A 27,258-nucleotide genomic window follows, 5' to 3' on the forward strand; every position below is an offset into this window, starting at 1 on the left:
CTCTCCTCAGGTACGGTCTCCCTCTCCTTCAAATCTGCCGTCATTACCCCTCTCCTCAAAAAAAATCCCTTGACCCCACTGTGATTGCAAGCTACCGCCCCATCTCCAACCTCCCTTTCCTCTCCAAAGTCCTTGAACATGTTGTCGCCTCCAAAATCCTTGCCCATCTTTCCCAGAACTCCATGTTTGAATCCCTCCAATCTGGTTTCCGTGCCTGCCACAGTACCGAAACGGCTCTCATCAAGTCACAAATTATATCCTTTGTGAGTGTGACAAAGGTAAACTATCCTTCTCGACCTCTCTGCAGCCTTTGACATGGTTGACCACTCCACCCTCCTCCAATGCCTCTCCACTATCGTCCAGCTGGGTGGGACTGCACTTGCCTGGTTCCATTCTTATCTATCTAATCATAGCCAGAGAATCACCTGCAATGGCTTTTCTTCCCACTCCCACATTGTTATCTCTGGTGTCTCCCAAGAATCTATCCTTGGCCCCTCCTATTTCTCATCTATATGTTGCCCCTTGGCGACATCATCCGAAAACACGGTGTCAGTTTCCACATGTACGCTGATGACACTCCGCTCTACCTCAATACCACTTCTCTCAACCCCTCCACGGTCTCTAAATTGTCAGACTGCTTGTCCGACATCCAGTTCTGGATGAGAAGAAATTTTCTCCAATTAAATATTGGGAAGACCGAAGCCATTGTCTTTGGTCCCCGCCACAAACTGCGTTCCCTAGACACTGACTCCATCCCTCTCCCTTGCATTTGTCTGAGGCTGAACCAGACTGTTCGCAACCTAGGTGTCATATTTGACCCTGAAATGGCTTCCGGCCACATATTCGCAGCATAACTAAACCGCCTATTTCCACCTCCACAATTTTGCCCATCTCTGCCCCTGCCTCAGCTCATTGGCTGCTGAAACCCTCATTCATGCCTTTGTTACCTCTAGACTTGACTACTCCAACGCACTCCTGGCTGGCCTCCCACATTCTACCCTACGTAAATTTGAGGTCATCCAAAATTCGGCAGCCCTAACTCGCAGCAAGACCCGCTCACCCATCACCCCTGTGCTCGCTGACCTACACTGGCTCCTGGTTAAACAGGGCCTCAATTTCAAAATGATCATCCTGGTTTACAAATCCCTCATGGCCTCGCCCCTCTCTATCTCTGTAATCTCCTTCAACCTCACAACACCCCAAGATATCTGCGCTCCTGAAATTCTGCCCTCTTAAGCATCCCTGCTTATAACTGCTCAACCATCAGTGGCCGTGCCTTCAGCTGCCTGAGCCCTAAGTTCTGGACCTCCCTCCCTAAACCTCTCTGCCTCTCTACTTTTTTTTCCTCCTTCAAGATGCTCCTTAAAACCTACCTCTTTGACCAAGCTTTTGTTTATCTGTCATTATTTCTTCTTATCTGGCTCGCTGTCAAATATTTTTTTTATCTTATAACTCCTGTGAAGCACCTTGGGATGTTGTATTACGTTAAAGGCGCTATATAAATACAAGTTGTAGTTGTTGTTGTTGAATCACACTTTCTGCAAGTATGTCACAGACATCAAGTGTAAAAAGGGGTGTTATTGGATGGATTTGTGACACTTGGCTATTGGACAAGTCAATGCCAGTTTGTCCATGCCATGTTGCAAGTAACATTCCCATTACACATAGAATTGCACTGCAACAGTTTGAACTTAGCCATATATTTCATTTGTAAAACAGTATGTCTTATCTGCTTCACTCTACAGTATGTATCTTTTGTTGCCTAACTTTCCTATGGCTCACCATCTGGTGCTTTCACATCCATGTTTTCATCTGTCTCAGTCCCTCGGCTCTCCTTGATGTTCTCGACTTCAGTCCAGAAGTCGTCCATTGACATGTTGTCCAGTGAATCCTGAGAGCTGGAGCAATCAGAAGACAGCTGCTCCTGGAAAAGCGGTGACTGCATCCGGCTCATGATTGAAGGAATTGACTCACTCCTGGTGTGCACATAAAAATAAAAACTTGCCTTAGACAACAGTAAAGTACTTACATTGACATAATGTGGACCCTTCTTTTCATACTGAGGCACAAATAGTAAATCACTTATCCATGCTTCTGATTCTATTTGTATGAAATAGAATTCTAATTACCATTATCGCCATTTAAATTTGGGCTCAATTTTCCCCAGTGATTTGAGTAGCTTTTTTGGAGCAGGCTGCTTTTTTTGGCCTTAGTTAAAAAGCCACAGTTTCCCCGATCAATTTGTTCCAGTGTAACTCAGTTAGTTACAAATTTTTTAGGTTACTTTTTTTTCAGTCAAAGGGGGCGGAACATGCCACCCGCGCTAATTCTGGCCATTTAGGCAAGTTTGACCAGCTGAGAGTTATTCCAGTTCTGCTTCAGCCAGCGTATGTGGTCTCTGCAGAAAAACCTTCTGGAGAGTTAAAGAAATTGGTGCAGGTAAGGAAATCGGTGCAGATAAGTGCCGCAGATGCCCAGAGAGAGAGAGAGTGAGAGAGAGAGAGAGAGAGAGTGAGAGAGAGAGAGAGACCGGGACCGGGACACCATTTTTTGGGATGGTGGGTGGGGGAGCGGACCAGCAGGTAAGTTGCTGCAATATATTTTAATGTGTTTTTAAATTGTTGCAATGTGTTGCGAGCTGGCTGTATGTTTCATTTTGCAGCCTCAACCCGCATTATGTCCCTAGTTACCATGGCAGCCCAATCTTTTTGGCGCAGATCAAGGCTCCACCCCCAAAACTAAAGGACAGGTTAGGCCACGCCAAAATGAAGAAATCCAATGGGGAAACTTAGAACTTTTGTTTGGCGTACTTAGGCCCCCCAAAAATGAGCGTAACTCTTCAAGTACGCCAAAAAAAAAGCTTTGGGGAAAATTGAGCCCAAAGAGTGGCCAACCATATCTAAAAGCAATGGATTGTTTTGGAAATAAATGTGTCTAATGAAACATAATGTTAACATGCACTGACCAAGATGTTAAGGTGAACTGAATTTTGGCTAATTTATGTGATTCAACTTAGTTTACTTTGTGCATGATTCTGTACAGTTACCCCTTCCATTTACATTTGTTCTATTGGATCAGATAAGGAAATTACAGATCATTTAATCCTCAAATTCTTCATCAGCTAATGTATCCCAACATGCCAACATTCTGTTATTGTTAGTCTCTCCTACCACCACAGAATAACAGTTCCCTTCTCATTCTTTATTCTAATCGAATATTGTTCGACAGCAACCTTGGTGTCACACTTAACCCTGAAATGAGCTTTCGGCCACATATCCGCAGAATAACGAAGACTGCCTATTTCCACCTCCGTAACATCGCCTGTCTCTGCCTTGCCTCAGCTCATCCACTGCTGAAGCCCTCATCCTTGCCTTTGTTACCTCTAGACTTGACTATTCCGACGCACTCCTGGCTGCCCCCCCACATTCTACCCTACGTAAACTAGAAGTGATCCAAAACTCGGCTGCCCGTGTCCTAGCTCGCAACAAGTCCAGACACAAAAGTTACAAAATCAAAATCGAAGTTTGACATCACAGCCAAGCAGGTAAATGACTGGCTGGTGGATTGGTGAGTATTTTTCTTTTTCTTTTTCTTTTCAGTAGGAAACCTTTGGCATTGTTGTAAGTAGGAACAACCAGTAAATATATATGATCTTTATTATCTAAGGAGAGCCGGTTAATTAAATCGGCTGTTTGCTGAGTAGCGGTTGGTGTGTTGTGCTAAGGTTTAGAGTTTAGTTCTATTCGATAGTTGCGAGTGTAACCAGAGGGACGGCAGGGCAGCTCAGTCCTGTGGATTGCGCATCCTGTGGCATGTGGGAAATCCTGGATGCTTCGCGCAGCCGGGTCGACCATGTGTGCAGGAGGTGTCTCCAACTGCACCAACTCGAGCTCCGTGATTTGGAGCTTGAGCGGCAGCTGGGGTCACTGCGGTGCATCTGCGAGATGGAGAGCTATGTGGATAGCACATTTCTAGAGGCGGTCACACCACAGCTTAAGAGTGTGCAGGCCGATAGGGTTTGGGTGACCCCTGGACAGAAGAGGAGGACTAGGCAGGTAGTGCAGCAGTCCCCTGGGTCCATCTCGCTCTCCAACCGGGACTCTGTTCTGAGTACCGGTGGGGGCGATGGTGGCTCTGGAGAGTGCAGCCAGAGCCAAGTTCACGCCACGGGTGGCTCAGCTGCACGGGGGGGGGGGGGGGAGGAAAAAGAATGGAAGAGCTATAGTGGTAGGGATTCTCTAGTCAGGGGAGCAGACAGGCGTTTCTGCAGCCGCAGACGTGACTCCAGGATGATATGTTGCCTCCCTGGTGCCAGGGTCAAGGATGTCACTGAGCGGCTGCAGGGTATTCTGGGGGGAGAGGGTGAATAGCCAGAGGTCAAGGTCCACATCGATACCAATGACATAGGTAGGAAGAGGAATGAGGTCTTGCAGGCAGAGTTTCGGGAACTAGGAGAGAGATTAAAAAGCAGGATCTCAAAGGTTGTAATCTCCAGATTAATCTCAGTGCCATGAGCTAGTGAGTACAGAAATAAGAGGATAGAGCAGATGAGTATGTGGCTGGAGAGATGGTACAGGCAGGAGGGCTTTAGTTTCCTGAGGCATTGGGACCACTTCTGGGGGAGGTGGGACCTGTACAAGCCGGACGGGTTGCACCGCAACAGAGCTGGGACCAATATCCTCAAGGGGGGGGTTGCTCGTGATGTTGGGGAGGGTTTAAACTAGCTTGGCAGGGGGATGGGAACCTGAAAATAGATTCAGTAGGGAGGGGAGTAAAGCTGGAATTAGATAGCAAAAATAAAGAAAGTGAATTTGAAGGAGGAAACAAGCAGGAAAAAAAGGTTAAATAAAACAAACTTAAAGGCTAAATGCACGTTGCATTTGTAGCAAAATAAATGAATTCACGGCACAAATTGAGACAAATGGGTATGATCTGATAGCCATTACAGAGACGTGGTTGCAAGGTGACCAGGACTGGGAATTAAATATTCAGGGGTATTTGACAATCCGGAAGGACAGACAGAAAGGAAAAGGAGGTGGGGTAGCTCTATTGATAAAGGATGGAATCACTGCAATAGTAAGAATCAATATTGGTTCAAATGATAAAGATGTTGGGGCCAAGTTTCGGCCTGAGTTGCTCCTGTTTTTTTGGAGCAACTGGTTTAAAATGGAGTATCTTAGAAATTTGAATTCTCGGTATTTAGTTTGCTCCAGTTCTGGTCAGTTAGAACAGTTTCAATTTGGAACAGAATTTTTTTTTCAAAAGGGGGCGTGTCTGGCCACTTACGCCTGTTTTGAAAGTTTAGGCAGTGAAAACTTACTCCAAACTAACTTAGAATGGAGTAAGTGAAGATTTTTGTACGTTCGAAAAAACCTTGTCTACACTTTAGAAAATCAGGCGTAGGTTACAAATTAGGCTTAGAGAATGTGGGGGGGGGGGGTTAAAGGGAAGTTTACAAACATTAAACACTTCAGTTTTACAAATAAAGAGCCATCATCAATAATAAATGATAAATACATCAATAAATCAACCAATAAATCAATCAAAAAAAATTAATTAAACATTTTTTTTTAAAACAATAAATAAAACATTTTCTACTTACCGACTGCAGCACCGGGAGTCCTCCAACAGCGTGCTGGGACAACCCCCCCCCCCCAGTGTGTCTCTGTCAGTGTCTCTATCGCTCTGTCTGTCTGCATGTGTGTCTCTCACTCTCTGTCTGTCAGTGTCTGTGTTTCTGACAGCGAGGGGAGGGGGAGAAGGGGGGTGGGAAGGGGAGGGGGAGAAGGGGAGGGGGAGAAGGGAAGGAAGGAGGAGGGAGGTAGAGGGAGGTGGGGGTGGCGGGGGGGAGGAGGAGGTGGTGGGGAGGAGGAGGAGGAGGAGGTGGGGGGTAGGAGGAGGAGAGGAGGGGTGAGGAGAAGGGGGGGGAGGAGAAGGGGGGAGGAGGAGAGGGGGAGAAGGGAGCGAGGATGGAGGGAGGGAAGGAGAGAGGAGGGAGAGAAGGAGAGAGGAGGGAGGGTAGGGAGGAGAGAGGACGGAGGGAGAGAAGGAGGGAGGGAGGGAAGTAGAGAGGAGGAGTGGGGGAGGGGGGGTAAGGCCCAAGACTTCGGGCTGGATTTACAGGTAGGTGGCGCGGGTCTCGGGGGGGAGTCGCGGAGGTCCGGGGGCGAGGGGTGGGAGCGGGGGTCGGGTCGCCAGGGTGGGGTGCGGGGGTCGGGTCGCCGAAGGGGGGGGGGTGCGGAGGGAAGCAGAGGTCGAGTCGCGGCGGTCCGGGGGGGGGGGGGGGGGGGGGGGAAAGAGAGCGGGGGTTGGGTCGGGTCCTGTCGGGTGGGAGGAGCCTCATCGACGCAACCCCAGTGAGGCCATTCGGTCAGGGCTAGGGGCTGCGTGCTTCGGGCCCCTCCCACAGTTTTGGGCGCCTGGAGCTACTGCACATGTGCACCCACTGGAGCGCGCATGTGCAGAGGTCCCGGCACTGTTTTCAGCGCAGGGATCTGGCTCCGCCCCCCACAGCTCGTGCTGCGCCGCGCCCAGCTCCAGAGGACCTGCAGGGAGCCGGAGAATAGGTACCTTTTTTTTAGGCGCACTTTCTGGCGCGAAAAACGTGTTCAGGTCAGGGCTGCGCCGGTTTAGGCGCGGCCCGAAACTTGGGCCCGTTGAAACAGTTTGGGTGGAGATAAGGAACAATAAAGGGAAAACGTCACTGGTGGGCATAGTCTATAGGCCCCCTAACAGTAGCAACTCTGTTGGTCGGAGCCCCCAGGAAATAATGGGAGCATGTAAAAAGGGAACAGCAATAATCATGGGTGATTTTAATCTCCATATTGATTGGACAAATCAAATTGGTCTGGGTAGCCTTGAGGAGGAGTTCATAGAGTGCATAAGGGACGGGTTCCTTGAGCAGTATGTAACGGAACCAACCAGGAGCAGGCTATCTTAGATCTGGTCATGTGTAATGAGACAGGATTAATAAACAATCTCCTAGTAAAGGATCCCCTTGGAATGAGTGATCATAGCATGGTTGAATTTCAAATTCAGATGGAGGGTGAGAAAGTTGGATCTCTAACCAGCGTTCTAAACTTAAATAAAGGAGACTATGAAGGTATGAGGGCAGAGATGGGTAAAGTGGTCTCGGAAAATAGATTAAAGTGTAAGACGGTTGATGAACAGTGGTGTACATTTAAGGAAATATTTCACAACTCTCAAGAAAAATATATTCCAGTGAGGAGGAAAGGGTCTAAGAGAAAAGACAGCCATCCGTGACTAACTAAAGAAATAAAGAACGGTATCCAATTAAAAACAAGGGCATACAAAGTGGCCAAAACTAACGGGAGGACAGAACATTAGAACATAACAACATAAGAAATAGGAACAGGAGTAGGCCATACGGCCACTCGAGCCTGCTCCGCCATTCAATAAGATCATGGCTGATCTGATCATGGACTCAGCTCCACTTCCCCGCCTGCTCCCCATAACCCCTTATTCCCTTATCGTTTAAGAAACTGTCTATTTCTGTCTTAAATTTATTCAATGTCCCAGCTTCCACAGCTCTCCGAGGCAGTGAATTCCACAGATTTACAACCCTCTGTTTTAAATGGGCGGCCCCTTATTCTAAGATCATGCCCTCTAGTTCCAGTCTCCCCTATCAGTGGAAACATTCGCTCTGTATCCACTTTGTCAAGCCCCCTCATAATCTTATACGTTTTGATAAGATCATCTCTCATTCTTCTGAATTCCAATGAGTAGCGGCACAACCTACTCAACCTTTCCTCATAAGTCAACCCCCTCATCCTCGGAATCAACCTAGTGAACCTTCTCTGAATTGCCTCCAAAACAAATATATCCTTTCGTAAATATGGAAACCAAAACTGCACGCAGTATTCCAGGTGTGGCATCACCAATACCCTATATAGCTGTAGCAAGACTTCCCTACTTTTATACTCCATCCCCTTTGCAATAAAGGCCAAGGTACCATTGGCCTTCCTGATCACTTGCTGTACCTGCATACTATTCTTTTGTGTTTCATGCTCAAATATATCCAGGTCCCGCTGTACTGCGGCACTTTGTAATCTTTCACCATTTAAATAATAACTTGCTCTTTGATTTTTTTCTGCCAAAGTGCATGATCTCACACTTTCTGACATTATACTCCATCTGCCAAATAGACACTCACTTAGCCTGTCTATGTCCTTTTGCAGATTTTTTATGTCCTCCTCACACATTGCTTTTCCTCCCACCTTTGTATCGTCAGCAAACTTGGCTACGTAACACTCAGTCCCTTCTTCCAAGTCGTTAATATAGATTGTAAATAATTGGGGTCCCAGCACTGATCCCTGCAGCACCCCACTAGTTACTGGTTGCCAACCAGAGAATTAACCATTTATCCCGACTCTCTGTTCTCTGTTAGTTAGCCAATTCTCTATCCATGCTAATATATTACCCCCAACCCCGTGAACTTTTATCTTGTGCAGTAACCTTTTATGTGGCATATGCCTTCTGGAAGTCCAAATACACCACATCCACTGGTTCCCCTTTATCCACCCTGTTCATTACATCCTCAAAGAATTCCAGCAAATTTATCAAACATGACTTCCCCTTCATACATCCATGTTGACTCTGCCTGACCGAATTTTGCTTTTCCAAATGTCCTGCTACTGCTTCTTTAATATTGGACTCCAACATTTTCCCAATCACAGATATTTCTCCAGTGACTTGAGGTGTCTACTGTAAATGGTCCATGTCTCTGAGCCATACAGGAGGGCAAGTATTACTAGAGCCCTGTCCTTATCCACTCTGCTCGTTACATCCTCAAAGAACTCCAGCAAATTTGTCAAACATGATTTCGCTTTCATAAAACCATGCTGACTCTGCTTGACTGCATTATGATTTTCTAAATATCCTGCTCTTACTTCCTTAATGATGGACTCCAGCATTTTCCCAATGACAGATGTTAGGCTGACTGGTCTATAGTTTCCTACTTTCTGTCTCCCTCCTTTCATAAATAGGGGTGTTACATTTGCAGTTACATTAGGTCAAACATGTTATTAGTTCACAACATTTCACAACACCTCATCACAACAGGCTACAAGAAAAAAAATGGCAATTTATTGTCATTTAAATTTGCAAGAGAACAACAAGAGAAGAGGACAAAGCAAAATACTACAAATGCTGGAAATTTGAAATAAAAACAGGAAATGCTGGAAATTCTCAGCAGGTCAGGCAACACCTGTAGAGGGAGAAGTAGAGTTAACATTTCAGATCGATTACCTTTCATCAGAGGTAAGAGGAAGTAGTCTTCCAACTCACATAGCAATCATTGTACACAATGAAGTTTGGCCTCAGGGATAGGCGTAGGTACTGTTTGGCAATAGTCTGTTTAAGCTGTATTTACTGCATTGAAACAAAGACGGAAATGCTGTCAACATTTCAATAAAGGAAGGCCTTGATACCATTCCGGGCAGGGTTCTTGCTTCAGTACAGTAAATAATGCTTTCTTCTTCTTCTTCATAAGCAGTCCCCCGGAATTGATGATGATTTGCTTCCACACTAAAATTAGTTCTAATGTGATTGATGAGACCAATACGGGAGGGATCTACAGTCTGTCACAGGTGGGGCAGAGGGTGGTTGGAGGGACGGGTGGGTGGGGTGCTTGGGTTGTTGTATGCTCCTTCCGCTGTTTGTACTTGGCTTCTGTGTGCTCCCGGCAAAGAGACTCGAAGTGTTCGGTGACTTCTCAGATGCTTCTCCTCCACTTTGAGCAGTCTTGGGCCAGGCATTGCCAAGAGTCGGTGGGGATGTTGTATTTTTTTAAGGAGGCTTTCAGGATGTCCTTGAAGCATTTTCTCTGCCCTCCTGGGACTCGCATGCCATGACGTAGCTCGGTGTAGAGAGCTTGTTTCAGGAGTCTAGTATCGGGCATGCGGACAATTTGGCACGTTCATCGGAGCTGGTCAAGCATGGTCAATGCCTTGATGTTGTCCCGAGAGAGAACGCTGACAATGAATTTGCAGGATTTTGTGGAGGTAGTGTTGGTGATACTTCTCCAGTGCTTCGAGGTGCCTATGGTACATAGTCCATATCTCTGAAGCATATAGGAGGGCGGTTATCACTACTGCTCTGTACACCATGAGCTTGGTTCCAGGTTTGAGATCCTGGTCTTCGAACACTCTTTCCCTCAGGTGGCCGAAGGCTACACTGGTACACTGAAGGCGGTGTTGGACTTTGTCATCGATGTCTGTCCTTGCTGATGGTAGGCTTCCAAGGTATTGGAAGTTGTCCAAATTGTCCAAAGTCTTATCGTGGATCTTGATAATTGGGGAGCAGTACTCTGTGGCGAGGACATGTTGTTAGAGAACCTTTGTCTTACTGATGTTTAATGGAAGGCCCAGACTCTCGTACGTTTCAGTGAAGGTGTCAACGATGGTTTGGTGTTCGGACTCCGAGTGTGCACAACTGCAAGCGTCATCTGTATATTGTAATTCAATGACAAAGGTTGGAACAACCTTGGATCTGGACTGGAAGCGTCGGAGGTTGAACAATTTCCCACTTGTCCTGTAGATTAACTTCACTCCAGTGGGGAGCTTGTTAAAGGTGAGGTGAAGCATTGCAGCTAGGAAGATTGAGAAGAGCGTTGGTGCGATGACACAATGTTGCTTGATCCCAGTCTGCATTTGTATTGGGTCTATGGTGGATCCGTTGGTAAGAATCACGGCTTGCATGTCATCGTGAAGCAGGCGAAGGATGGTGACAAATTTTTGAGGGCAGCCAAATTTGAGAAGAACACTCCATAATCCCTCATGGTTAACAGAGTCGAAGGCCTTTGTGTGGTCAAAGAAAGCCATGTACAGAGGTTGATGCTGCTCCCTACATTTTTCTTGGATTGTCGTGCGGTGAACATCATGTCCGTTGTGGGCAGAATCCGCATTGCGACTCTGGGAGGAGCTCTTCAGCCACTGGGAGGAGACGACTGAGGAGCATTCTTGCGATGATTTACCCTATGGCAAACAATAGGGAAACTCCTCTGTAATTACCGCAATCGGTCTTGTCACCTTTCTTGAAGATGGTCACGATTACAAAATAATCTTTAACAAAGTAATGTCAACCACTATTTTCATTGTCTTTACTACTTTCCTGAGGCAAAATTCATTTGATGTGTGTGTAAAGCCTACTTACTTTCACTGCCGGCTTGTTGTCTACTAATTTTTGTTTTGTTGGCTCGTAAATTTAAATGACAATAGAGATACAACATCCTGGATCCAGCAACCTCGAGGCCGAGGCCGTGTCGGTTTTCATATTTTTCCGGATTTTGGGTCGGACATTAAAACAGCGCGTGAGTCAGGTCGGGTCGTGTCAGGTCAGGTTGCACGTGGGTCGGGATCGAGGTCATTTGGCAAGGCTCGGACTGATCGCACGCTGGACTACTTAATCTGAAATGCGCTTTTGTAAAATATGTCTGGTTTTCAGACAATGATTCCGGATTCCGGACTGCTCGATCTAAAATGCGCTTTTGCAAAACATGTCCGGTTTTCAGACAATTCCGGTTTCCGGAATTCCAGATTCGGGCATTGTACCTGTATTGCCATTCCTAAATATATAAATTATATAACTGACATGATTGTATTTTACTTCCTCCTTCCTCTTCCTGTTACCTCTGTCACCTGGTACAGTATAATGAAATATTTGATCCAAAATGGTAACCTGCCTTTTCTCTTTATAGATGCTCATTGACCTGTTGCGTATTGCCAGTGTTTTCGGTTTTTGTTTCAAATTTCCAACATTTGTAGTTTCTAGCTTTTTATTTGCTAAATTGGTCTAAGATGCATTGAGCTCAATAATAAATGATATGCAAGATGCATATACACACAGAAAACAGAACTAATGAGGAAACGGCGAAAAGCTACAGTGATGTCAATTGTTCTGTTATAATAACTGGATAGTAAAAGGGGATTATCATTACAATGGCACAAAAGAGGCTGGGTATGGTAGCCTCGTGATTATGGTACTGGACTAGTAAATATTTTAATTGGTGGCCCAGCATAACTGGATTGCCGGATTGTTATAAAAGTCTAACTGGTTCTTTAATGTACTTTAGGGAAGGGAACTGCCATCCCTACCTGGTTTGGCCTACATGTGACTCTAATCCCATACTATGTGGTTGATATTTAATGCCCTCATGACAACTAGTGATAACACAACAAATCTTCTGTGCAACACCTGAACTGTAGTTTGCCTACAAATAACAAAAGAACATGCACCTGACAGTTATGTTATAAATATTATTCTAATAAATGTCTATGCTAAAATAGCAATGAGAAGAATTTGATAAAAACATGTTAACATCTCTCGCAGAAATATCCAGGCTTGGAAAAATTTTAGGAATGCAGTTAATAAGAGATATTATTAAATATAGTCATCATCACCATCACAGGCAGTCCCTCGGAGTCGAGGATGACTTGCTTCCACACTAGAAATTAGTTCTCAGGTGACTGAAGAGTTCAATGCAGGACCTACAGTCTATGTCACAGATGGGACAAACGGTGGTTGAAGGAACGGGTGGGTGGGGAGCCTGGGTTGCCATGCGCTCCTTCCGCTGTCGACGCTTGGCTTCAGCTTGCTCTCGTCGAAGAGACTTGAGGTGTTCAGCACCTTCCTGGATGCTTTTCCTCCTTGTTGGGCGGTCTTGGGCCAGGGATTCCCAGGTGTCAGTGGGGATGTTACATTTTTTCCAGGAGGCTTTGAGGGTGTCCTTGAAGCATTTCCTCTGTTCACCTGGGACTCGCTTGCCATGTTGGAGCTCTGAGTAGAGCGCTTGTTTTGGGGGTCTTGTGTCAGGCATGTGGACGATGTGGCCCGTCCATCGGAGATGATCAAGCATAGTCAGTGCTTCGATGCTGGGGATGTTGGACTGAGCTAGGACATTTACGTTGGTGCCCCTATCCTGCCAATGTATTTGCAGGATCTTGCAGAGGCAGCATTGGTGGTACTTCTCCAGTGTTTTGAGGTGCCTGCTGTACATAGTCCATGTCTCTGAGCCATATAGGAGGGCGGGTATCACTACTGCTCTGTAGACCATGAGCTTGGTGCCGGGTTTGAGGTTCTGGTCTTCAAACACTCTTTTCCTCAGGCGACTGAAGGCTGCACTGGCACACTGAAGGCGGTGCTGGACCTCGTTGAACAGGAGCGGAGCAGGAGCATAAAGAGAGGAGAGTCCCAGGTCCCAGTGTGGCATCGGCAAGAGCTGACCTGAGGGGAAACAGCAGCAGAACAGGAGCGGAGCAGGAGCCAGCCACCGCAACGAGCAGCGCAAGCCAGCTCGATTAAATATAATAACACACACTTAAGTATAATCATGAAATAAAAAATTGTTGTATCATGTTCAGGGAATCTATTGCGTGATGAGAACCAAAATTATCTCACATTCTTGATCAAATCAATAATCTTCCATCTAAAGCGAAAACATGTGTTCAAAAAATGAGCTGGAGGTAGCTTACAAATCAAGCTTCAATTTTAAAAAGTTATATTAAAAAGATAGCCAACTTCCATTTTAATTTTTTTTTTAAAACTACAACGCTCAGATGAGGTGACTCAACATTACCCCAAGACAGCCACTCTAACAAGGTGCAATCATGGGTGGGAAAGGTGGGTATGCCTCTCCAATAGCTGGAGACGAATAACTTGCAAATCGCTTTTAATTTACAGAGCTACGACACCATATAGTCTAATCCATTCACATTGAAGAGATGCATACCTATACGAAAAGCATTCTACAAAAATGGTAAAGATTTTGTTTTATAACCTTCCAGTTATTTCTCCCCAGCTCAAATCCCAGTGCTTCGAACTAATTATCTGAACTGGCTGAATACAGTCTGCATAATAAGTACTAATACCTGTATTTGAAATAACAACAGAAAGTGCTGGGAATGCACAGCAAATCAGCAAGCATCTGAAAGAGAAAGGCGGGTTAACAAACTGGACGGAACTAATTTCTCAATGGGGTCCTTCAACAGGACCTTATTTACATATTTATGGGATGTAATATCTGTTGTCGGCACCTGCCTCTGACAAATAAAAAAGGGCCAATGAATTTAGAAGTGGGAACAACAATTGCACAGATTGGATGCAGACTGTCCCACTGCTAAATCGGTATGCTTTGTGCCTCATTTATGCCCAAAAATGGGCGCAACGCATCCCAAATTCCACCCCCTTGTGGCTACAAAACCTCAGAATTGCAAGGGCTCAGCACATCAATTTTAAAATACTCAATAATAATACACTGGTTTACTCCAATAGAAATGTTATAATATTGCTATAAAACATAGAAACATGTTTCAACCAACTTGACAACTACAAGGGCCACACTGATATTATGGGCTGAGACACTCCCCGAGAATCTCTTAAAACAAAATTAGAAAAAAATTATATATATAGATATACCTGTATTTAAAAGACTGTAGTCGGCTCACAAAATTCCATGCGGTGTCCCTTATGCCTGTTGGTTGATGCTGTGACAAGTAACATCTGGGACATATACCAAAAAATATGTAGCTGATGTACCATTTCCCATGGAGATTGAATCTTTAAGGTGATTTCTAAGTCTTTAGTGAATTTACTAATTTTTTTCTCCAGAAATAAGTGGTAATAAGGTATGTGTAATGTAAGCACAGTTTCTTTGCTCCTTGACTGTTTCTTAAACCCGTGGACCTTTTTGACGCTCCAGTGTAATGTATCCAGACTGGGCTGAGTTGAACCCAGTGGTGTTGTGGAAGGTCCACAGACCTAGCTCTGTCAAGCCCGTGTGGTGGCTGGTGTGCAACGGCCACTGCACGTTAAAAAAATCCAAGCATAGGCATCTTCCACCCTCCAAGATGTAGTTTGGGATCTGGAATATTAGGTCCTTCATTGAAACACCTGTGAACTTATTCCTTTTTGGCATGGAAACAGGTCATCCTCGCTTCGAGAGACTGCCTATGATGATGATGACATAGATGAAATAGCCCTTGCTGCCACATTGCTATTTGCATGCCCCTCCCCCTGGAACCTCTCCTTCCCCTCAAGCCAGGGACATCAGCGTGGCTCATCCCTCATGGTGGTATGTCAGACTTGACTCTCAACACTCTTTCAGAAGCTCGTGGGTTCAAGCCCCACTCCAGGCCTTGAATACACAATATAGGTTGCACTTCAGTGCAGTACTATGGGGATGTATTGCACTATTGGATTTGCCTTCTTTTGGATGAGACTTTAACCGAGGTCCCGGCTGCTCACTGAGGTGGATGGAAAAGTCCCATGGGACTATTCAAAGAAGAGCTGGAAGTTCTGCCAGCGTATTGGCCAATATCCCTCAACCAACATCATCAAAACAGATTATCTGCTCATTAGTCAAACTGACATTTGTGCGACACTGTTGTGTGCAAATTTGCTACCACATTTTCCCTGTGTTATAACAGTGACTACACTTCAAAGAGACTTAATTGGCTGTAAAGCACTTTGAGACATCCTGAGGTCATGAAAGGTGCTGTATAATAAACCAGCAATTCCACAAATGCCACTCTGGGATTTCCTCATGGGGCAGGTAAAAAAAAGCTAGCAACCCCCCAATTAGCTCAATTTGCCAGTAGCGACTGAGGTGGATATGTGGCTCTGACAAAGGAATTAGGACCCTCTACACTGAGAAGAAAAGCAAGGATACAGAGAGGGAGAAGTGTAGCTCACCTCAACACCCAACACCTTCCCTCACCATCTCGAGATTTAACTTAAAGGTCTGCAGAAGAATCAGTAGTTCAATACAAAACCCAATGAAATGAAAATGCATAAATATATCCTTCCTCCCCCTAGCTTGCCAGCCAGCTGCACCACTCTGTGATTGTTTTCTGGATTTCCAACTGCCCCCTCACTGAGGTAGTTTTTCTGCCTCCGTTTCTCTTCCTACAGTTTCCCCTCTCCATGCCCCATTGCCATCCACATTCTCCTCTCTTCATTCCTCCACCTCTCTCCCCTCTATCCTTCCTGCTCCTATCTGCCTCCTCAACCTTGCTTAAGTCCAATGTATGCCCTCATTCTCTAACCCTATTTTAGAAACATAGAAACATAGAAAAGGAGCAGGAGTAGACCATTCAACTCTTCGAGTCTGCACCGCTATTCAATATGCTCATGGCTGATCCTCTATCTCAACACCATGTTCCTGCTTTTTCCCCATACCCCTTGATGTCTTTTGTGTCTAGAAATCTATCTATCTCCCTCTTAAATATATTCAGTTACTTGACCTCCACAGCCTTCGAAGGTAGAGAATTCCACAGGTTCATCACCCGCTGAGTGAAAAAATTTCTCCTCATCTCGGTCCTAACTTTCCTACCTAGTACCCTAAGACTGTGACCCCTTGTTCTAGACTTCCCAGCCAAATGTAGAATTTACCAATATCTCGCAAAGATTCTAGGTACTTTTCCCCTGCAGAGGAGAAGAATCCCTTTCTGGGCTTTTAAAATGAGTTTAAAGGGGCAGACAAAGTCTGCGGGGGATAAAAGGGGATGCATTCATGGAGACCACCCCCCCCCCCCACCCCGCAATGTTTGGACTCATAGGAAAGGGAATTCAAAATGGACCTAAATTACAGAAGCTTGAGATCCCCTAAACATCTATGGGAAGGAGCATATCAATTTTAAGATTCTACAACATTTTGGCTGCGAAAAAGAGTTACCAAATACAGGATGTGGAGCCAACGTCTGAAGCAAATTCGTGTATTAAGGATCCCAGGCTGTCTGGGGGAACTATTCACCCCCTAAGAGATAATCGAATTACCCAATCAAGCACAATGGAAATCATGGTCAGAAAAACTGGACAATCCTAAAACAATGCAAAACCAGTGATAGCACATTCTCACACCCTAATCGAGTTACTGCTGACAAAGGAGACATTTGAAAATCAATGGACAGAACAGTTTAAACAGAGCCCAAGAGATTTGATTGAAGATAACAGAGCCCTTTTTTGGGGGAATATATCTATCCCCAGTTTTACAAGGAAAGACTAGCAGAACACAGGAAAACTAGCAGAACTCAAAGCTAGCAGAACACAGAGACTGGAACTCGCACAGACTCGAAAGGAACACAGACAGACACAAGCAGCCTGCTTGCTCTACAGTGAAGAAATGGAATAGTGAAGGAAACTACCAGAAACTATCAGGAATCGACTGAGCACGAGGCCCACGAAACGGAAGGTTTTCAGCAACCAAATTGACAACCTGGGCCACCACAACCAGCGAAACGACCAACTGAAACCAACTCAGCAAAAACCAAAGAATCGACCTTTATTTCCACTCTACAATCTACTTCTGAATGACCCAACGGGTGAGAAATTACCAAAAGGGACTAGCTAAAACTATTCCTAACCAAAGAAAGTGGTTACTTACCCCAAACATCTAAAACGCAACTTAGCGCATCAACGGACGCACCCCAACCGAAGACTACGCAGTCCAAAGTCCTCTCCTCCGTCCGGGGTGCGACTCGCCTAGAAGGCCAAGTGCAGTGAACCCCGAAACTGTGATTCACCAGCAACTGTCTAAAGGGATTGGTGAGCATAGTCCCTGAACCCCCAGAGCTATAACTTAGTTAGTTAGGGGAATTGGGAGGGGGGAGGCTGGGATAACTTGTGTAAATGTATCTGCATTCTCCTCTTTACCCCATTTAGAGCTTAAGCTGTATTCTTTTCCCCACAGGCTGTAATTTGACATTTTATTCAATGCGTTGTACCCTTCAGTGTGTATTGGTCTGTGTGTGTTATTAAAGGTGTGCCTTTTACTTATTTTTAAACACAATAAAGCCATACCTGCTTCCTACCTTGAAACCGATTGTCTGTCCAAGTCTGTCACAGTCCCTTCATAATTCCCGTGTCTAGAACCAAGAGTGTGGGAGCGATTCGGAACCGCTCATATAAGGTCAGAAGGGAAAGCTGACCCCCTGCAAACCACCCCTTACACTCTTGATGTCTTTTGTGTCTAGAAATCTATCTATCTCCCTCTTAAATATATTCAGTGACTTGACCTCCACAGCCTTCGAAGGTAGAGAATTCCACAGGTTCATTACCCTCTGAGTGAAAGAATTTCTCCTCATCTCGGTCCTAAATTACCTACCTAGTACCCTAAGACTGTGACCCCTTGTTCTAGACTTCCCAGCCAGGGGAAACATCCTCCTCGCATCCAGTCTATCCAACCCAGTCAGAATTTCATACATTTCAATGAGATCCCCTCTCATTCTTCTAAACTCTAGTGAATACAGGCCTAGTCGACCCAATCTCTCCTCATACGACAGTACTGCCATCCCAGGAATTAGTCTGATGAACCTTCGCTGCACTCCTTCTAAGGCAAGTATATCCTTTCTTAGGTAAGGCGACCAAAACTGCACACAATACTCCAAGTGCGGTCTCACCAAGACCCTGTATAACTGTAGTAAGACATCCTTGCTCCTGTACTCAAAACCTCTTGCAATGAAGGCCAACATACCATTTGCCTTCCTAACTGCTTGCTGCACCTGCATGTTTGCTTTCAATGACTGGTATACAAGGACACCGAGGTCCCTCTGCACATCGACATTTCCCAAGCCGTCACCATTTAAATAATACTTTGTCCTTATATTTTTACTTCACTTTTATCCACGTTAAACTGAACTGCCATGTGTTTGCCCACTCACTCAACCTATCTAAATCGCCTTGCAACTCACAATCCCACCTAGGTTTGTGTCGTCAGCAAACTTGGAAATATTACATTTGGTTCCCTCATCCAAATCATTTATATATATTGTGAATAGCTGGGGCCCAAGCACTGATCCCTGTGGTACCCCACTAGTCATTACCCCGAGAAAAACTCATTTATTCCTACTCTCTGTTTCCTGTCAATTAACCAATTTTCAATCCATGCCAGTACATTACCCCCAATCCTATGTGCTTTAATTTTGCACACTGCACTTGGTTCTAACTCTTCCTGTGCAATGCTGTGAGAGATTGATTAGCTATTAATAGTGTCATAAATTTGAAGAATTCATCTAATTGAAAAGGTCTTCCCAGCCATGTGAGGTTGTAATGACAATGCCCGTTAATTATATCTGCAAGTCTTAAATCTCGCATAGTAGCGGGTGGATTAAAAATAATTAATATCAAACCAGATTTATTTAAAGAATAAGTTCCTGAATATACTTTGTCCCACCATGCCCACATGTTTGTGCAAATATACTAACTTCTGTCCTGTTAGATACCTGAGTGGTTTGTGATTCCAATAGTGGGGGGTTAAATATCTTATTAAAAAGGTACTGGGAAGATAGGTGGAAACTTGATCTTAACCATTATAATATCCACCATCTGACTATGATTGAGATTTACAACTTACAACATGGAATACCCACTGCAGTGAATAGTACAGTAATACATATGTGTGCACAAGATATATTTTAGGACCCATTTGAATATTATGATAAATAAATAACAAAACACAATTAACAATTTGATCAGCAAAGATGGAAGAAGTCAGGGCACTCATAGGCTCTGAATATCTTTGTCCACCCAATAATGAATTCAAGTTTAGTTTGGTTTGGTCCAAACATCCACTGATTCAGATATGTGGATCAATTTACTTTTGTCTGCCTGCTTTGGGTTGAAACTGACAGACTGGCTTCTTCCAGAAGTAATAAGAAGGCAGGATTAGGGGACAGAATGCAAGGAGAAGGGCCAATAGATTACTGGCAGTTTGGGTTAAAATGGGTTTAATAACAAGTTAAAATTTTCCCCCCAAAATTAATGAGTTCACTACAGTTTAATATCAAAATTCCCTTTATAGTTGGCAAAAGCTTCAATTTATAGTCTTGTTTAAATCTCTAAGATGATCAAGAAGTTTGGAGGTCACGTCACCAACTTAAAACAGATGGGAGCCCCTGAAATTAGCATGGGAAAATATCTGTTTGACAACGACACACTGGGAGAGAGTGATTGACTGACTAAAAGACTATTCTAAATTGCAACCAACCTGTATATTGAGTGATTATTTAAACAATATGGCATACGAGAATTTGGGTGGGTTCTACAATGCATTACTATCAAGAACTGAGATCCAAGGTGATTGACTTGTATTTATAAAGCATAGTGGTAGCTTTCACTGCAGCTCAAAATGACTGAAGAACCCTGCCTCTCTTGGCTCATTCCTATTCTCACCCACTATCTGTAGTAGCATAGTGAGCAAATGCACTGCGGGGAATTGTACCGAGCCAAACAGACCAGGAAGGTCCCAGGTTAAACCTTAGTCTACACTGAGTTAACAAGTTTCTGACAGGATCATCATCAGCAGGTTACTTTAGTTGGGGAGGGAAGGAAAAAACTGTGAGAGGAATAAAAAAACTTTAATCATTAAAAAATCTCTTGTCAATTAATGCTGACACCATTGTAAAAGACAGTGTCGGAAACTGATTCTATACCAAAAACATACATATCAGGATAGATATTTCTGATTGCCACTCAACAGGCATTAGGCATGCAGTACATTATCACCTGCCCAGTCATTTACTTAATGTGAACAAGCACCCGGCCCCAATTAGACCTGACACTGACAGCTCACTAGAAGGGACTGGGAAATCGCTTGTAAGCAGCTCTTAAACTCACTCACAACTGTCCTGGCTAAGATCATAGTTCAAACATGGGGCCTTCCTTAAAGGTCTGCTTACAAGAGATGAAGGGTACATTTAATGGGAATGCTTTTTTTATTGTTCTCAGAGTGTGGTGGGACTGGCAAAACTGCATTAATTGCCCATCCTTAATTTCCCTCAGAAGGCGGTGGACCTTCCTTTTGAACTGCTGCAGGACCTGTGATGATGATGGCTACTTGATGGTGTTTGTAGAGTGATGATGAAGAGATTTGACCACCTAAAGGTAAATGATTGCAAATGGAAGTTAAAGTGTAGCCTTCCTTAATGTACCCAGTGACTGGCACAAGAAATATCGAGATAGGATACCAAGGCTGTGGCCAAATGGTGAGGCAGCATAACACTCAACACTCCTGTCTGATGGCCAGTAAAGTGGAGGTGATGCAGAATACTACTCCCGGGTACTCTCCTCATAGAGCAGTACAGCATTGCAGAATTCCTGGAAGGAGGCAAAGAAACATAGAAACATAGAAAATAGGTGCAGGAGTAGGCCATTCGGCCCTTCGAGCCTGCACCGCCATTGAATGCATTCATGGCTGAACATGCAACCTCAGTACCCCATTCCTGCTTTCTCGCCATACCCCTTGATCCCCCTAGTAGTAAGGACTATATCTAACTCCTTTTTGAATATATTTAGTGAATTGGCCTCAACAACTTTTTGTGGTAGAGAATTCCACAAGTTCACCACTCTCTAGGTGAAGAAGTTTCTCCTCATCTCAGTCCTAAATGGCTTAACACCTTATCCTTAGACTGTGACCCCTGGTTCTGGAAGTAGACTTGAGGACAGAACAGCTGCAATGCCAGCCTTAAGGTATGTGTTAGCTTCAGCTGTCCTTGAACGAGATGACAAGAGCTCTGCAGCTGATGGCTGTCTACTGATCTGATGCTTATGCATTTTACGCCATGATCGGAAAATATATCTCAATTACTTGCAAATTTGGCAAAATATGTGAACCCTAGAGTACATCTGAATTAAGATACAAGATCTAGAGAATTCTGATGTGGTGGGAATAACATAAACATTGCTACATTGAAGGGAAGGAAATTAATGCCCCATACAAGGGTCTTCTTCTGAGGCAGTCCCTCGGAGTCGATGACTTGCCTGCACACTATATGAGTTCTCAGGTGACTGATGAGACCAAAGCGGGACCTACAGAGACTGTCAGAGGTGGGGCAGATGGTGGTTGGAGGGACGGGTGGGTGGGGTGCTTGGGTTGTTGTGCGCTCCTTCCGCTGCTGCGCTTGGCTTCACGTGCTCCTGGCTACAAGGGTAAAGAATGCTTAGAAACTACATAGTGGACAAAAAAGGAGGTGGTGTAGCCCTGTATCTTGGCAACAAATGGGAGGGTTGCAATTGTGGATGCTTCATCAACATTTAAAGGTCTGTAACAGCTTAAAGGGGAAGTGGCAGCAGAAAGAGCACAGGAGACGAAGTGCAAAGTGATGGCAGCGTGAAGACCAGCAGGAAAGGCAACTTCAAAGTTCAGCATCACTGAGATGGAGGTCCTGTTGCAAGTAATGAGGACAAGGCAGGAGTTATTTACAAAATAACCATGTCGTGGCACAGTAAAGGGATGTGGTTGAACAGTTAGTAACAATTCCACAACTCAGTGCCAGAAAAAAATAACTTAACCAGAATGGACAAGGTAAATGCATCACCCACCCGATTAAAGTTCAGCATCATCTTATATGTTGGCACCTTCTCGCGATCAATATATTTTTGTGTTTAATGTGATGCCAGTATGGACATTGTAGAACCTGCCTAATTTTCATCCCATGCGAAAAAAACAAGATAGTTTTGCATAGACACACCTAGTGACTGGAAACAATGGCTGTTTTACAGCTTTGCATATCAAAATAAAATTAAAACCTCGTATTAAACACCTACAAAAATAAAAATACATTGCACGAGGAGTTTTGCATTCACAAAACAGGAAGCAGGAGACAAAGGTGTTTCTCTTACATTCTCAGAATAATTTTGCATTTTAGAATTCAAGATCAGTAATCTCATGCAACTTCATACACACTGTTCAGCGAGACACTGCTCAGATACAGGAAATGCTGAACGTGACTTAAAATAACTTGGTATATATAAATCCACTCAGTAGCATGTGCAGTCCAGCATAAATGGTAACTTTTTTGACGGCATCGCATTCACTTATTAAGATGACATTGAGTGAAGTATCGGCAATTTGTTTTGAGGACCAAATACTCAATAATCAACAGCAAGGGTTTAAAATTCACTCTTCTGCCTGGAAAAGGGCTTCTTGTCACAAAACATATTCTAAGAATAATCATTTTAAGTCGAAGGTTGCAGCAAGACAAGAAAAAGAGGCCTATTCTGTTTGACTGGAAAAGATTCACGACGCCATGACTCATCAAATTAGTCTAAGCTCTGTTTCCCGATTTTGTGATGCCCTCTGGATGTCCTAGGACTCTTCCCCAGCAGCCAAAGCAGCATCCCTAATGGCACTGTCAAGCAGACGTGGACAGATGGGCAGATAGGATCAGTGCATCCAAGACCTGGGTTCAATGCAGAAAGACCTCCAATGACCTCACAAGAGTAGTAAGGATGAGTATAATACCTCTTTACCTCCCTACTTGTCTGAACAGCACCTCACAACATTCCTTTCATTCTCTCCCCCACCACTCAACTATTCCCATCAATGTCCTTCAACATATAATCACAAGGGTAACTACAACAGCTCTCTTTTTCATTCCAAGTACACGTACTTCTTCCTTTGCTCTATTCATACGACACACTAACGCCATTCTCTTTTCACATCCTAGCATTTGCACAACCATCAACTCCTCCCAGCACTCCTTGTTCAGTTGGCATTACACAGACTTATTCTTACATTCAGCATCTCGTCATCCTCTTTCCATGTTGCTTTTTCTGCACCTTGCAACACATGCACTATAGGCACAAGCCCCATATATTTTCACTTACCTTTTTAATAGAGACACACTAACTTTCATACTCTTTTTCTGCAGGACAAGATATTACATCATATCTGGGAGAGGCAAGAAGCCCCGTGCTGGGAGAGGCAAGAAGATCAGTGGCTCAGGCAGAGGTATGCGTATCAGAGGCGAGGCTGGCGGCTTATCTCAACAGGGTGCCTGTGTATTACCTGTATCGCTTTATTCAGCTCAGCAATTTGCAGCAAGCTTCACAACTTCAAGTTACATTCTCAAGGCTGTCATCCTAAAATTTCAACTTCTATCTGCCATCCTTACTCCAAGACGCCATGGCAGAAGAAACCTCGGAGGAGGACAATGTTCCTGAGGATACAAGGTCCTCTCCTAGTTCTGCTGAGTGATAAGGACTTCAAGGGCCCAGCCATGAAAAGAAAGGTACTGGAAGGCCTGCCAAGAAAGTGTGAAGCTGCCATTTTAGTCTGTGTGGTGTCATCTCACATGGCATCAGCACTCTGCAGTCTACCTTGGACCTCCAGGAACACTTCAACCAGGAATAATGTTCACATGCTTTGCAGCTTTGGTGGAAGCTAAAATTGTTGCCATGCGGGCTCTGGGCTCCAACTTGGAGAGATAGGTAGACCGAATACATAGGGGCTATCAAGTTGCAATCTACTCTCGCACAGATCAGTGGAAGTGCTGACCCCCAGGCGCACAGTAGTGGCATTGGCACAAATGGAGCCATATGGATTTCCCTCTATCAGACTGTCATCACATCTGCATCTTCTCCACCCAGAAGAAACCAGTAATAATAGCGCCCGTGCAAAGCTTTCTGAGGGTGATAACGCAAAAAAACGTAAGAATTGATCTGGAAACTCTCCTGGAAAACCAAATAGCAAAAAGATCCTATGATCTGAATGCCTTTTTAAATATAGCTTCAGTAGCTCTGGCACACCAATCCAGCAAGGTTTTACTGTCTGGTTGACCACTGGGTGCCGCGATTATAAGTTAAAAATAGCATCTGGGTCCAAATGACTTCAGCAGTGCGGCTTTTACATTGTAATGAGATCCATGCCTGCCTTGGAGGGCACCATTCCCACAAACAAAAACAGCGCAGCTAAAATGGTAGGAGGCAGAAGTGCATTGCGAACACAATGGGTAACGCTTAACCGCCATTTCAACCACCCGCTGCCCCATTCCGCTGGGCAGACAGAGTTAGGATCACCTGAGTTTTCCCCCATACTTCCAGAAAAGTAATGCTAGTGGAGCAGGAGCAGCTCCTATGAATTTCTCAGTCTTTGTCCCCATGAATGCCAAATATTAAAAGAATATTTTACAAAGTTAAACTCCTGGCACAGAGCCTCACTGCTGGGACTCCGAGTTGGGACTTTGGGTATGGGCATAATTAATTGGACATAAAATTTTCAATAATCACACCTGGCAGGACTCTGTGATGGGAACATTATTTTGTAACATTACCCCTTAGAGTTTTCTCCAAAAATCATCAACGAGAGAGCAGGAGCACTGTATTTATCCTGATATACGAGTACGAGTGTGATAAATTGTAGGGACAGAGCACAGATTCTCAGACTCCAAATTCCTAGGCTCCGGGAAGCCAGAAAGGATTTTTATCTGGACCGTCAGGAATTCAGGGCAGCACCTAGTTACGTCTGGATTCTGCCCCGCTTACACTGGCTCTTTAAATGTAAATGAGGGAGAGGCCATGGGTGGATTTTCTGTGAATACCCACCCACCCATGCCAAATGTGCATATTTGGGTGGAGTTACTGTGCACCCCAAGAAATTCAGCTCCTTTATAAAGCCTTAAGGATATGCTGTTGAGAGCTGGCATAAGTCCCACTGAAGCACCATGTGCATCTCTCCCGAAAATTCCCCTCCAATCTAGCTTTCACCCTTCTCACAGCACTGAAATGACCCTAGCTAAAGTCAGAAACAACATCCTATTTCACCGTGGTGTATTATTCCACCTCAACCTTTCCACAATGATCGACATTGTTGGCCACACGATCGTCCTCAAACAACTATCCTCCTTCATCCAGCTCTACTCTTAATTTTCTCTTTGCTAACCCACTAGCTTCCCCCTTCATAATCTCGAATTTGTCCAAAGCTCTGCTGTCTACATTAAACTCCACTCGCCCAGCTTCCTGTTTTCACTGAATATCAAATCCCTGGATGGTTAAAAAGAATAAACCTACTGAGGACCTTCTGCTGGAGTATTCCTTTAAGGAATGCAAAGTTGCAAGACAGTTGCAGAAGCAGTATCACTAGAATCATTACCCAGACACCACAAGAAAATCCTTACTACAACAGACTCTTTGCATAAAAACATAAGAAATAGGAGCAGGAGTAGGCCATTCGGCCCCTTGAGCCTGCTCCGCCATTCAATACGATCGTGGCTGATCCTCTACGTCAACTCCACTTTCCTGCACTATCCCCATATCCCTTGATTCCCTTAATATCCAAAAATCTATTGATCTTTGTCTTGAATATACTCAACGATTGAAGCTCCACAGCCCTCTGGGATAGAGAATTCCAAAGATTCACCACATTCTGAGTGGATAAATTTCTCCTCATCTCAGTCCTTATTCTGAGACTGTGACTCCTGGTTCTAGACTCCCCAGCCAGGGGAAACATCCTCCCTGCATCTAATCTGTCAAGCCCTGTAACAATTTTATATGTTTCAATGAGATCACCGCTCATTCTTCTAAACTCTAGAGAATATAGGCCTAGTATATTTATAATATAATATAGCCTAATATATATATATAGGGAACTGTATGGTAGTAGCCCAAGAACTGATCACATTTTCCTCACATAAGTTTAGAAACTATGGGGCTGAAATTCAGGCCCGCCAGAAATCTGGTGCACCTATGATTTTTTAACTGATCTTACCGCCGTATGGGTAGAGGTCGACTCTTGATCAATATTCAGGTCTTTGTCATTTTTTTCGACCAGATCGGAAGTCGGTTATAATAGGGGGAAAGTGCGGCGGTAAGTGCTTGTGAGGGGCGGAAGTTGGGGCAGGCCCGAGTCTCCGCCACTGTCACTCAGCGATGGAGCGGTGGTGACGTCAGTACGCGTGTGCATCATTTAAAGGAGAGAGAAGCAGTGGTTTTGTAGGTTCGGCTACTGGGCCACCAGGGAGGGTTTTGGCCGGGTCAGAAGCCTAGCACCCAAGAGAGGGTGGACAATTATGGCCATGGGTTCGGCTGATCGGGAAATCGGCCGGCAAAAAAAAACATGGCGGCCACGGCAGTGCACCCACCCCTTGAAGGGCCGCCATGATGCCGTGGCTCACACACACAAAACAAGGTGCACAGACAGAAAAAGTTGTCAGGAGCAGCACACGGCAGATCAAGGATTTTGACAGGTAAATTTCACGTGGATTGGGATGTAGGTGCGGGAGATCGGCGGTGTGCATTTTGATGACGCGCTTGTGGCGGTTGGCAGCAGCGGAGCGGAAGTGGGGACAGGCCGAAAAATCCCCACGGTGAATTTGGGTCGTGGCAGCCAATTTGACTGCAAAGCGGCAGCCACTCAATTCCGCCGCATGGCCGCCGCAAAATGGCAGTAATGGGCCTTATCCGGACCCTGAATTTCGGCCCCTGCATCACTGAGATTCATGATTTCAAATCACAATGATATGCAAGTAA

At 44.8% G+C, this 27,258-nt stretch overlaps 1 protein-coding gene across 8 annotated transcripts in view; it reads right to left on the reverse strand.

The window, feature by feature from the left end:
* Positions 1-27,258, reverse strand: part of LOC139277576 (rho GTPase-activating protein 18-like) — a 174,896-nt gene that overhangs the window by 36,231 nt on the left and 111,407 nt on the right. For 7 of the 8 annotated variants that reach the window (XM_070896223.1, XM_070896219.1, XM_070896222.1 and 4 more), the window contains one exon: positions 1,783-1,976. In XM_070896223.1, the coding sequence (XP_070752324.1) occupies positions 1,783-1,954 (172 nt within the window). In that variant the 5' untranslated portion in view covers positions 1,955-1,976. Of the gene's footprint in view, positions 1-1,782; positions 1,977-2,129; positions 2,187-27,258 lie in introns of those variants that run through there. The other variant, XM_070896226.1, reaches the window with a different exon arrangement.

Source organism: Pristiophorus japonicus, chromosome 12 (assembly GCF_044704955.1).
Source record: "Pristiophorus japonicus isolate sPriJap1 chromosome 12, sPriJap1.hap1, whole genome shotgun sequence".
NCBI classification, from domain to species: domain Eukaryota; kingdom Metazoa; phylum Chordata; class Chondrichthyes; family Pristiophoridae; genus Pristiophorus; species Pristiophorus japonicus.